At 43.0% G+C, this 13,656-nt stretch overlaps 1 protein-coding gene and 1 non-coding gene across 8 annotated transcripts in view; both read right to left on the reverse strand.

Moving 5' to 3' along the window:
• The window catches only part of HS1BP3 (HCLS1 binding protein 3), a 188,541-nt gene extending 179,594 nt beyond the window's left edge, over window positions 1-8,947 (reverse strand). For all 7 annotated transcript variants that reach the window (XM_025216351.1, XM_025216353.1, XM_025216354.1 and 4 more), the window contains exons 1-2: window positions 8,841-8,947; window positions 8,690-8,746 (exon numbers count right to left, since the gene is read on the reverse strand). In XM_025216351.1, the coding sequence (XP_025072136.1) occupies window positions 8,690-8,730 (41 nt within the window). In that variant the 5' untranslated portion in view covers window positions 8,731-8,746; window positions 8,841-8,947. The remainder of the gene's footprint in view (window positions 1-8,689; window positions 8,747-8,840) is intronic.
• On the reverse strand, window positions 8,820-8,901 carry TRNAS-AGA. The gene has a single exon. It is a non-coding gene; the product is annotated as a tRNA-Ser (tRNA).
• Window positions 8,948-13,656: the final 4,709 nt, after the last annotated feature.

Raw genomic sequence — 13,656 nt, forward strand, 5'->3', positions numbered from 1 at the left:
CAGGAACATCCCAGGATTGTCAAAAGCACCTACCTCATTTGAATGGATAGCTTTACACTTTACCTCATAATATTTATGATTGTTACTAAAAGAAAAAAAAAGGTGAATCATCCTCCCCATTTCTTCTGGGCAATGGCTCCTAGCGTACATTGTGTTTTCTAAAATGCATGCATCTGTTACAAAGGAGCATAAACTCCAGCCAGCCGAAGCGAAGCAGAGCATCCAAATCTCCTTACTCTGGTCTACAAGTTCTGTCAGAATAAGTCACAGAAGCGAATTATTCAAAATGTGCTTGCCAGTCACATCCAAGATGGCAAGAGGACTGCAATCAGCCTCCGTTATTGAAACATCAGTGGCTGCTCCCAATTCACAGCTTTTCTAATCCTTGGGTTCAAAGCAGACAAAATTATTAATGCTGCCACTATTGCTGCACAGGTGGATCTTTTGCCACACTGAATTATAGGAAGAAAACTGTGCCTCGATTCTCTCCCATTGTACACACATAACTCCCACAGACGACAAGGGAAATTTAAACAGGAATTCATTGAGAGAAGTCCAGCAGGCAGTGATATCCAGGAATTCGGACAAGAAGACTGTCACAACCCAGTGATTTTTGGCACTATGAAATTTCCTGGTCACATGAGAGCTCCTTTGCACGGCAGAGTGTTCTGCTGCAATTGAGAACCCGCGTGTAGGAGAGAGTTCCCGCCAATTTGCAGTTTCCTTTGCAGGATGCATTTCTTCTTTGCAGCACAGAAATACACGGTGCAAAGAGTTCCTGCCATTCGAATGTAAATTTGTGCCCCGTTATTGGCCAGCGCTAAATTATTCACACATGGCGGCTAGTAATTGGCTCGCTGGCCGTTTAAAATTCCGCGCGACTTCCGCCCAACTCGAAGAGCTTTGAGCATGCTGCAGAGTGCCTCTGAAGTTATCTGACTTGTGGCTGCCGATCGATAGACTGATCACCTATCGATCTTTCTTCCCGTCGCCGAGCGCAATCCCAGACGTACCCCTTTCCCCGCCGGCTTCGAATTGCGGACGGATTAACTGGCTTTGGCCCCGCCAGCTGGAACAACTCGCGTGGTTGTTCAGACGACCGGACCACCTGCGTCGTGACTGCAAGCGGCGTGAGTAAAGTTTTTTGCAACCAATAAGTTGTGTCTGCCTCTCCATTCACCAGCCCGCCCTAACGTACGACCAATTTCTAACGCATTCGAGTTGGCCCTGGCCGTCCGAGACAAAGACCACAAGAGAGCCTTCCAGCCTTATTAGATATGATGTTGCATCCAGCTAAAACTCACAGGCAGCCTTACACAACCCTGCTTACATTAGCAAAGTTCCCAGTAATGATTGACAACACAGTCCCGGTCCTGCTGACATCAACAGAAGTTTTGTTGGGGGACCCATCTTTACTTGGATCCCAGGTATCCTAAGCCAGATCTACTTTCAAGCTAGTATTTTCAGAGAGTTTGGGTCTGCTGACCTCTGAACTGCGCACTGCTTAGATGCGGTTTTCAGACTTAAAACCCTGGAATTTTCTGTTTATGATACAGCCACTTGTTTGGAAACAGATTATGTATCTTCCTTTTTACTTCTTGCCAGCTTTGATACAGGTGAGGAACTGAGAGAGACTAAGGTCAGATTCATAAAAGAACTTATGTATCTAAAGTACAGTGTAGACTGACCTTAGGCAGCTAAGTCCAAGGCTGCAAGTAACAACCCCATCTAATCATTTATAAGCATGTGAAAAGCCATAGGCCTCTATGTTTTCACCAGTAGTTATTTAGGTACCTAAGTTCACATCCAGAGGCATGGCCATCTTGGCTGAGCTGAGCATCTTAGCATCTATCTCCTCCCTAACGCTATTTGGGATTCACAAATTAGACATCTCCCTGCCTAAGTCCCTCCACAGCCACATTCAGGTCTTTTTTTGTCAGACCTAACATATAACAACACCACTGAGGTCAGCACTAAGCACAGCCCTCAGCCACTTTCATTAAAAAACATTATTTTGTATATTATTATAACAGGATAATCTTATGTCATTTAATGCCCTAGTGGCTAGAAACCTTGCTTAGGAAGAGGGAAACCTGAGACTGCTTATAGTGTCACAGGATAAAATCCATAGAAGTTTAGTAACAGGGATCAGAAACCCAGGACTCTTCTCTTTCAGGGGAGTACCCACACTGCTGAGCTACAATGGCATGCTCCTGAATGTGTCCTCTCCTTCTAGCCATATGACTCTGGCTGTCCTTGATACCCAGCAGGAAAGCAGTAGATAAAAGAGATTAAAATGAAGTAGTTTATCAACACAGACCATGATCCTTATAATATCCAAGGTTCATTCCCCTATTCCTCATATCCACCACAGCTGCAAGCCCCTGCCGCCTACCATAGAGCCTGGGCTGCTCGCCACAGGCCACGGGGAGGCTGCAAACAGCTGCACTGATGTCTGCGGAAGCCCGGCCGGGCTCATTGCTGATGGCGGGCGGGCGCGCGGGCGCCTTGGGCAGGTGGCAGGGTTGGGGCCATGGCTGTGCTACCACAACAAGGATCGAGCCCTTTATGGCTCCCTCGCTGTCTGTTCCTGGCACACGAACTTCCTGTAGGTCGGGTGTTTAAGCACCTCAGCTAAAGATGCTGCCGACCCTTGGTCTACTCTAAACCAAGGGTACGGATTCTTACCCCATTACCTGAATTAGCTTTTATAACCAGTATGCCATGTAACGTGTTAACTGCTTTGTTTTCTTCTCTCTTACCCACCTTGCCGACCCCAGCAGTACCCATCTTTGTTTCTTCCCTTCCCTACCCTTTGTATTCTACTCACTGCCTCCTAGAAACTCTGCTTCCTCCAGACCCTTCAGCTAACGCAGCTCTGATTAGTCTATATGGTGCAAATCTACCCTGTCTTCTGTCTGACTTCAGATGAACATGACTAACTACCTCTCTCTGCTCTTGATACACAGGACCACAGCTTCACCACGAAGTGCTCTCAGCCCAGCCTTGCATATAGGGCACTCTTCTACGGCATGGGAGAAGGCCGACAAACTCTCAGGTAAAGGAGGTCATTGACCCTTGACCTCCCACTCCCAGAACAAGTGCTCTAACCACTAGGGAATTACACAGCAAACAGCACCACTGCTGCCTTCTCTCCCAGCTGTATTTAAAAAAAAAAGATGCAACCATCTGGCTTAAGCTAGGCCCCTGTGTGCAGAAGTGGGTTTCAGGCTATGGATCCTAGTCTCACAAAGGCACCTAAGGACTTTGGGCTAAGGCACCTAAATCCAGAACAAAGCCAAGATTTCAGACACATCCCTCACTTCAGCTTCAATTTTCCATTTGTGTGGCTTGAGCATACAACAGGCTAGCTGTGGTGCAGCAATTCTCAACCAGGGTGCTGCAAAAGTCTTTTACAGGTGCGACAGAATATTTGCACTGTTAGATGCACAAATACCTACATGTGATTCACGAGATAAACCTAGCAATTTTTAATTGGAATCCACAATGTCAAAAATGTTCTGACCTGTTGTGGCCTTTCTGCGTTCTTTGCAAAGAAAGAATCTATTATTTTCCCTATAGTCAAGGAACAAATGAAAGCTAAGAGTTGGGATTTTCCCTTGGTGCCCTTGGGTCTAACAGGGTTGAGAACCACTGCTATAGTGAATCCAGGTCCTAGGCATCTGACTTTTCCTGTTTGCTGCATAGGGACCTTATGTGCCTAACTCAGGTTTGTAAACTCCATTCTGGGAGCTGAGCAACTAAAAGACAATCCTGGTGATGCTCAGTCCCTCTGTGTACCTTAGGGACCTTCAGTCCCTATGTGTCTTGTCCAAGATCACACAAGGAACACGTGGAAGAGCAGGACAGTGAGCCTGTGTTTCCTCAGTCCTAGAGAAGCATCTTGACAACTAAACCAACCATTCTTTAATAACATGAACATCAAACCACCCTGAAGATACAACTTCATTGTTGCTTTGTAGCATCATATTAATGTTTGTGACAGAGGTCTGAAAAACTAAGCAGTACAGTACACGGCACACGGGGTATGAGGTTCAAAAAACCCCGATTTTTACGGATAGCCTGTATTTATGAAATATACAATAATTCCTAGAGAATGTAAGAGAGATATTGTAGCCCAGTTTCCAATTGGATAGGGGATCCAAAGGATAAAACAATGTGCTCCATAAATATATGTAAAGTGCTAGGTACAAAAAATTGCGGGGGCCAAATCCTCCACTCATGTAAAACTGGTGTAGCTTCTTAAGCCAATTTTATAAGATGAGGATCTGGCCTTACATTGTAAACTGATTTGAAAGCACTTTTCTTTTATACCAAGGGGAGCTGAGAGCTGAAATGCAGTACAAGCATCCAAAAACAGTGCTAGAAACAGCACGATCTTTTTTGAACAGCAATTTAAAAAATAGAAAGAAGTATAAGTATCAGAGCGGACAGAATCTCACCAAGTAAACATCACATAGACAAAGGCCCAGATGGTAACAATAATAATAATTCAGATAGAAAATGCGAAGTGGAGGACACATTGTCCTAGAAGCTAATGAAACAGGGATCAATCAAATGACAAGAAAGCCAGGTTAATGATACTATGAACAGCCTTATATTAGGATTGTCTTGATGTTGCATCTTTGAACTGTCTTATGAAAAATAATTTAAGAAAGTTTAGTATAAATTCTATTTTACCACTTCTCCCATCCATTTTGGATTTTGTCCATCTCCTATTGTTTTAGTCAATGCCTATTTAATATGAAGTGCAAAATCAAACCAGTCTGATAACTTGGGTGTTCTCTTGGAAGTTCTCAAATTCCTTTTTCACCTTCTAAACTAAAGAGGAGTTAATTTTACAACAGCAGGCCACAATGTGATCTCAGCTCATTGGCTCATTGACTTTACTAGGGCTGCCATGATGTAAAATCAGAATTTGGCCCACACTTTACATATCTGCATGAGTCTACTTAATCCATATGTAAACAATGGATGTCTCTTCTTCAACAGCAGCCAATAATGGCCACTAATGGCAGACCTGCCAGCAACATCTTGCGCGGTTCTTTTTAAATATAAATTTACATTGAAGAAAACACTCTCCAGATGTTTACTCACTGCAGTTATGAGGGCAGCTGGAAGAGTTAGTCAACAACTCAGTCAACAGGTACTGATGACTCCAGTAACAGATCTTTAGATATACAATATGTAACGAATTCATAAAGCAATCTGTCCCCCCCTCAACAATAATACAAGGGAAAAGTAGTGATAAACCATCCATCATTATTTTGGCCTCTTCCTTCCAGACAACACTTCTTTCTTTCTAGATGAAATCTAGCAGCCAGTCAATGGAATTTAAATTAAGACATCAACTGAATTCAAATACACTGGCAGGCAAACACCAGTGTGACTTCAAGAGCTACTTATCAAAGAGTTCTAAAGAGGATAGCCACTTAAAAATGACACATATGCCTGAACTTGTATTTTCACTTTGTCAGAAGTCTAACAGCTGAAATTATTATAACTAAGACAGATTAGAGGGGCAGAGATATTTTATTTTCAGTCTGTTTGCTTTGCGCATTTGACAGCGTTTTGCTTTGGTCAGTTTTCCCATCACTGTTTCCCAGGTGGTATCAGTTTCCTCTGTTCTCTTTCCCCTTGCACTGTAATTCTAAAACACACAAGGACTGGCAGGGAAACTCAGGGAAATGAAATCCATTACCTGAAACTGATTCTAATTACTGTACTAGTCTAGGTTTGAAAATGATTATTCCTAATGGGGCCCATTTCATTTTGTACCATTATTATTTGAATGCTAGTAGCATCTAGGGGCCTCAGCTCACAAAAGAGCTCCACTGTGCTTGAGTACAGAGAGTAAGAATATGTCTACACTGCAGAACGGGATACCAGAGCAGTCCAGTTGTGGTAGCACAGAGTCCATGTGGGTTATTTACCTTGTTTTTCAGATGGATCAATCAGGACCTGTACACCTATACTGTTGTAATAAAGGAGTGGACACGCAACATACAGCTCTGCACCGCTGTAACTCACCAGTATCTGAATCCAGTGGAGTACATCTCCGGCAAGAACCAAGTTACGCTAAGTGGGTTCTGCCTGACGCTCATCCTGGGCTAGTGATTTGATCAAGGCAAATGGGTCACCTGTTCCCTCATCATCTAGTGGCAAGGTGCTGTAGGAGTTACCTGCTTTATGCAATGGTACCTGGGGTAACTTCACACTGTCCACTCTGGCTCAGGTCAGAATTCACAGTATTTTATGTATTTTAAAGAGTGTGTGTGTCTGTATCTCACAGTATTTTATGTATTTTAAAGTGTGTGTGTGTGTGTGTGTGTGTGTGTGTGTGTGTGTGTGTGTGTGTGTGTGTGTGTGTGTGTGTGAGAGAGAGAGAGAGAGAAATGTTGGCCATACCAGTAGAATATAAACCAAAATAAAATGGGATGCTTGCTAATGCACATCTGATAAGATGCGTTCAATTTTTTCCCTGTATTTTGAGAATTATCAGGATTTGAATAGAGCCTAGGGATGCTACTTTCTGATGAAGTCTGCTGCATAAAGCACCCTCCAAAGATGGAACAAAAGGGCAATAGTCTCACAGTCACTTTTTGTTTCTCATGTGCTAGAAAATGTATTTATTATCTAAGGCTTCCGTCCCGCAAGCATTTCGGCATGAGGTTACACTTACTACCACAAGCAAATCTCATTACCAGTGGAACGGCTTGTGGTAGCACAAATAACATGTACATGTTTGCAGGATTGGTACCTAGTCTAAAGCCCAGAAAACATCAGCGTGAAGGAAGCTACGTGTACATTTGAAGGATCAAGGCCAGAGCTCCAAAATAAATCTGGCCCAGTCTTACTGAGCCGTGTGCTTAAATTGTTTCTGCCCAGACAGCAAACAGAACTACTGATGTGCTAAAAGACAGGTGTGTGATTAAGAATCCTGCAGAGTCAGGGCCTTCTTTTCAGATGACACTTCAGTTACATCAAACCAATTTTCATGAGGTCTTAACTTTTTCTGCTGGAAAAACATCCTGCACTTTCACTCAACCTAACAAGTTAAATAATAAGAATTTAGGTACAAACTCTGTTAGCTGTTTTTAGGGGAACATGAAAAGAATTCCTTGCTTACTGTTTTAAACTACATCTGCATTAGTTTATGCTGTTACTTTTGCTTACCAGTAATCAGAAAGGCCAGCAGCTCCACAGAAAAAAAATGCCTTTTAGCAAACCTGCCACAAAACTCAATCTTCAGAAGGAGAAAGAAACTTTTACTAAATCTAGAAAAATACACTGGCTGTAGTTTGAGATGACTTGCTGGTTGCAGCTGTGATGGTCGAAGGACATAGGCGGACAAAGCTCTTTAAGTAAATGTGATGTCTTATTAGGGATGTATTTGGTAGCCGTGTTGGTCTGAGACAAAAAGAAACGCAAAAAAACAAGAGATCTAGATTTTTGCATATCTTTTATTAGGCAGGCAAGGTTCTTTGAGATGTGATATCTTTTATCAAACCAGCTGAGTAGCTGGGGGAAAAAGGGTCTTAGCAAGCTTTCAGGTGCAATCACCCTTCATCAGGCCTAGGGAGTCTCTGCGGTCTGAGACTCATGAGGAAGAAGTTGGTTGCTTATTTCCGGTCCTTTATTCCTTAAACCCGGTTCCTGTTTAAGAGCTAATGTTTGGGACAGACCCCCACTGGCATTGAGAGGAGGTTTGGGGGTGGTCCAAGCTATATTTTGCCTCATAATCCCATTTTAATCTGACCTTCATTTAGATCTCTGTCTCTATAGATCGATAGATACCGATCTATATCTAGATAGATACAGATCTAGATCTAGATCTAGATCTAAGATAGATAGATAGATAGATACAAATCGAAATAGATAGATACCGATGTATAGATAGATAGATAGATACCGATCTGTATCTAGATAGATACACACACATACCTATATACCTCTATGCACACACACACATGCACACAAATGTACTTGACACAGGATATTATTTTACATATTAATACATATGCAGAGCTAACGCAATTCTCGGTCTTCAGGATGTGTAATTCGTTAATAATAACAAGCTTGTACTGAGCATAGATTCGCTTTGAAAAAGAAGCGGGGAATAAGGAACCACCTTCAGCCTCGTCCGAGTCTCCAAGGAATAAAAGCAGCTAAAACCGTGACGGGATGTCAGTGAAAATGTAAATAGTTGGAAATTAGGAAAACAAAAGGTAACGCAAGGGGGGGAACAAAAGCCAAAGGCGAGTCCAGGGCTGTCAGCCGCGTTGGTCTGGGACAAAAAGAAATGCAACAAAATCTAGACCCGCTAGATACCTGGTATCAGACCAACTGAGAAACCCCCCAAAATAGATATCTATCTTTTTTCTGAGAGACAGGAGTAAAGGCGAGTCAGGGAGATCTTTCAGACCAACCACACATGAGGTAAAAGCACATCTTTTAAGTAAACGTGACACAACTGTTCTTACACCGGCTCAGTCTGGGGCTGCTCTCTTCACAGGCCCGGCTCGGCCACCTCACCACCCAGCTCCGCTCCTGTCTGGCTGCCTCCCCACCCACCGCCCCGTGTCGTTGGGCCCCGGGCACCCCCGCCCGCCTGCGGCCTGCACAAGGCCCGAAAGGCCCCGGGCTCTGTCCCCGCGGGACCGCTCACCTGGTGGTGCCCAGCACGGCGGGCGCGGCGCTGTGCTGCATGGCGCGGGCTCCTGCCCTGTGGGGAGAAGGAAGGAAAAAGAGCTAATAAAAATGACTGTAAAAAAATAATAATACAAAAAAGGCGAAAACGTAGTCGGCAGGATTCGAACCTGCGCGGGGAGACCCCAATGGATTTCTAGTCCATCGCCTTAACCACTCGGCCACGACTACACCTAGTGGCAGTGGCGCCTCCGCGCATTCTACCCGTCGCCGCCCGCTCTGCGTCTGCTCCGGGGAGGGGGCGGGGCTTGTGCCAGCCCCGCCCCCTGGGTGTGTATACACAAATACACACACGCGAATCGGAGTTACAAGTAGGAGATTTCTCATTATAAATATATGTTACCACTATATCGATATCAGCATAGCGATAGAAATATATGTTATCACTATATAGCATATAAACATAGAGAGACACATGTTGCTATACTGCATATAAACAGATACATGTTCCTATATAGAGTATAAACATAGAGCTATAAGTTTCTCTATAGCATATAAACATAGAGATGACAGAAAACACTGCCGGTGCCCCTAAGCAGTTTCAAGGATTTCATTGGGTTTTTTTAAAACAACCCAATGAGTCTCTGCCCTGAACAGAGCAAGCCACTGAATGCATATAACAAGCCATAAATATCCATACACACAAAAGTGGGAGTTATAAAGACATGCATATTTATATAGGGGATATTTATAAATCTATGTACAGTATATATGGGTATATCTATCTATTTACACGTAGATAGATGCAGTACACACAGATCTCACCCGGCTCAATATAGCAACCCACTAAGTTTTGCACAACAGCACTCTTTCACTGTTATATAGACATATATAAAAGATCTTTCTATATAGGCATATCTATATATCAACACACACACACGCACACATAAATGGGAGTTACAAATAGGAGAAAATATATATCTATATATCTATATAGAGATTGTTTTATATCTCACTACGCTCAACATAGCAATCCACTAAATGAAATGTCTCTTATTCCTGCTATAGCCGTTTTCTACAACACCACTTTTACACTACTGTAAATGTACATATATAGACACGTCTTTATATGTATGTGTACCTATCTATCTATCTATCTATAGAGACAGATATATCTCTCTGTCTCTGTTGATAGATAGGTACACACATACCTATATACATATACACATACACACAAATGGGAGTTACAAATAGGAGATATCTCTCTCTCTCTCTCTCTCTCTATATATATATATATCTATATATCTATATATGTATACATATATAGATAGATATACAGATATATCTCACGGTCCTCAGTATTGCAATCCACTAAATGAAAAGCTTCCTATTTGTGCTGCAGCAGTTTTGCACTGAGGCACTGGCCAATCATCCCCCTCTCCTGGGGCGCATTGGGTTTCACACCAAGCTGCACACTCCCTGAAGCTGTACTTTTAATTCTGATCTAGTCTGCATGTACTTTGGATCTGGTCATATCTGTTATGAATATACTAACTGACCCTTGATTCTGTGGAACTGAGGGGGGAAAAAACAAAAATCCCCAAATATTTTATTAAAACATAAGACCTGATTTTCCTGATCCTGAACTTTGCCCTAGTCCTAGACTATTTACCAAGTGTTACACATTACATTGACATTACATTGACACCTGATCCATCACTTGAACAACCCTTTGTCATTAGGAAACCCTAAAAGTAACTACATCTGGCAACAAAATACCACACTGGACAATTATCACCATACAACTGCTCTGGCCAGACCTTGTTCCTCCTGGCCTCTCCGCAGCTCTGAAATGGCCCTAGCACCACCGGCTAGTGCTTCCTGGTGGAGAGCTCCCAGGCCTTTGAGCACCGAGCACTTCCTAATTCATTTGGAAAGGAGAAAGCTCTATGCTAGAAATACCTAGCTACCCCCAAATAAGTCTGTGCTGTTGGAATCTCTCTCTCAACTGCATTTGTATCCAATCTGGTTATTCCAATTTATTCTGATAACAAGATGTACCTGGCATCTCACCTTCTGAGATAGCAAAAAGAGAGGTGACTGGAGTCTCTGAATAACAAGCATCTGCTGAAATATGTACCTTTCTGCAGAACCCCTAACATTCAGTCCAATTAGATCACCAATAATAATATGTGAGAGGCAAGGATTTTTGTAGGTAGTATCTTTTATTGGACCAGCCGCATGGGCAGGATGGACCCCAACACATTCCCAAATACAATGTATTCTTTTTAAGTCAATCCCAACCATGCAGTTGCTCCCATAAAAGATATCCACAAAAATCTTTGCCTTATCCATAATTCCTGAATCATCATGACTTCAACATTACTCCAGCAATACCAAAACCATAATAATACATTTTGGCATACATGAATTTGATGCTCCTCAAACTGAGGTTCTTAATTTAGCTTCAGAGCAGGCTTCCGCTCCCTACCTGCTAAGGTGCCTCATCTTTCACCTGGCAAGGGGGCTGTGCATGTCTGTGTATGCATGCGCATGCGTGTACATGCATGTGCATATGTGTATGAGAGAGGGAGAGAGTCCCTGTGGGTTTTTATCTCTAAACTCCTAGGTCCAAAACATATGTTTAATCCACTCCCAGTTTAAAACATACAATGAATTTCTTAGTATCTTGCATCACAAAAGTATAAAACTCATGAATCAGACAGCCCAAGTTTAAGAGATGGACTCCAAAATAAAAATAAGAAAACTGGCCTCCAAATCATCAAGCTTTTTTGGGGAGAAGGGAGGCTCTTTTAATTTCCAAATGTCCTTGCACATCCCCAGTAAATGTGTGATAATTACAGTGTTGCCAGTTCTTTTGATTTTTGACATTTAATCAAGCCCTACACCTTGAAGCTATATGACTACACCTGGATTTCAGTTCTCATTAGAAACAGGACAAAAATTATTTACCTTCCCATACCTGGGTGGGGGGTTCAAGATGTGTAGTCAGCATGGGTTCCTCCAGGGGACACACATGCTTCAACATGACTGTCATGCCTCCCCAGTCTTCTGGGCATAAATGCGGGCATAAATGGCAGGCTGGATACAACCTACCCTCATCTTTCCTGCAGTGTGCAGTTTGCAATTCATGGAGCTGCACAAATCAGGGAGGGGGGCCAGCTACAATGGCTTGAAAAACACTTGCTCTGTTTTTCAAGCACATGTCAGTCTGGGTGACTGGCAATCAGAGGCTTCCCTGGATGAAGGGACTGAGAAGGCAAAGCTGGTCAATCATGCATAAATTGTAATATTGCCTTTCTGAATCTGGCACCTGTCCTAGCTGCCATGTCAGACACTTAGGTTGCAAAGGTTACTTCATGTGGCAGCCTCACAAACCTCAGAGACTGCTGTGTTTCTGGTTGTGCAGACTGGAAATCAAGCCTCTTCCCTTAGGCAGGCCACATCTTGTTCCCTCCCAGCCTTGCTTATGCAGTTGAATTAGTCAGGCTGATTTAAAAAATAGAACTAACCTTCATAGTAGGACTAGAAACCAGGCCTTCCTGCTGCAGGGAGGACAGTATCAAGTGGGATACAGTCAGGCTCTCTCTCGCTTGATCCTTCTGGTACTCTTGGCTGCTCAACAGCCCACCTTCTTCAACAGACAGCTACTCCACTCTGCCTATTTTATAGCCTGGGGCTTATGATAAAAATGATTAGGGACCTGAGAGGCAAAACTTATGAGGAAAGGCTGAAAGTACTAGGGTTATTTAGTGTGAAGAAGAGAAGATGGGGGACAGGGGTGCTGGGCACTGATAACAGTCTTCAAATACCTGAAGGGCAATTACAGAGAGGCTGGAGATAAGCTTTTCTCTGTGGCCATAGAGTCTAGGAGCAATTGCCTCAAGCTGTAGAAGGGGAAATTTAGATTGGAGATTAGGAGGAACTTTTTTGACTATGAGGGTGCTCAAGCATTGCAAAAGACTATCTCAAGAAGCTGTGGAATCATCATCCTTGGAAATAGTCAAGAGCATGTTGGACAGACGCTTGGGTGGGAGGATTGTCCCTGCCTTGATCAGGGGGCTGGACTAGATGACCTTGTGAGATGCCTTCCAGCCCTAATTTCCTATGAGCCTATGACACTCTCTTAGAAATGGGAAATGTAGGATAAACCCCTTCCTTAACACCCAAGTCTCTCGCTACAGTAGGTAGATTTTATACAAACAGGCAGATGACAACAGGTTGCTGTGTGTCCCCTTTGCAAGTTCTCTGAAGACAACCTTCATCAGTGCTGTGCCTTGTGCCCTTACCTTTCCACCTTGAGGCTGGAATCCAAAATCCTCCCCTTCCTGGAAGAGACCCAAGGGGACCTCGCCCTGACTAGCACGTCTACTTACTCAGCAAGTCTGGCTGACTTCAGAAACTGTGTTATTCTCTGAGAGAGTCTAACCAAGTGACCAAACAGCTTACTTAAATCAAAGCATTTTTTTTAGCAGGAAGAGCAAAGCATTTAGAGAAGAAAGAATTTTTTAAAAAGAATCTATATACCACTGTCTCACCTAAGGTGTGACTATTCCCTGATAAATTAGGCAAGCCTATCTTCTTCAGATGCCCCAGCAAGTGTCTGTTTCTTCATTTATTTCCCCTAAACATAATTCCTGAACATTACCTTTATGAGAGAGTCTTCTTTTAAACTGCCAGATTTCTTTTTGGTCTCCTGTATTCCCCGCTCCCTTGGCCTTTTCCTGTTTCTTAAGAGATTATTTTGAGCTATTCGTTTGCCATTCTAGTTGTTTTTTTCCTTGAAGACCTCCATTAAGCTAAACAAACATAGGCATACGGTGGGTAAACATTCATACCATGTTTGTAAAGTATTACAGAGCAAATTTTTATTCGCTGCTAGCTCATTCAAGGTTCTGCACAAAATATCTGCTCATCTAAGTGTCTTTTTCCAGATAGATGAGGATTTCTGCGTGGATTCCTGCT

The sequence above is a fragment of the Alligator sinensis genome, unplaced genomic scaffold, assembly GCF_000455745.1.
Source record: "Alligator sinensis unplaced genomic scaffold, ASM45574v1 scaffold200_2, whole genome shotgun sequence".
Lineage (NCBI taxonomy): Eukaryota > Metazoa > Chordata > Crocodylia > Alligatoridae > Alligator > Alligator sinensis.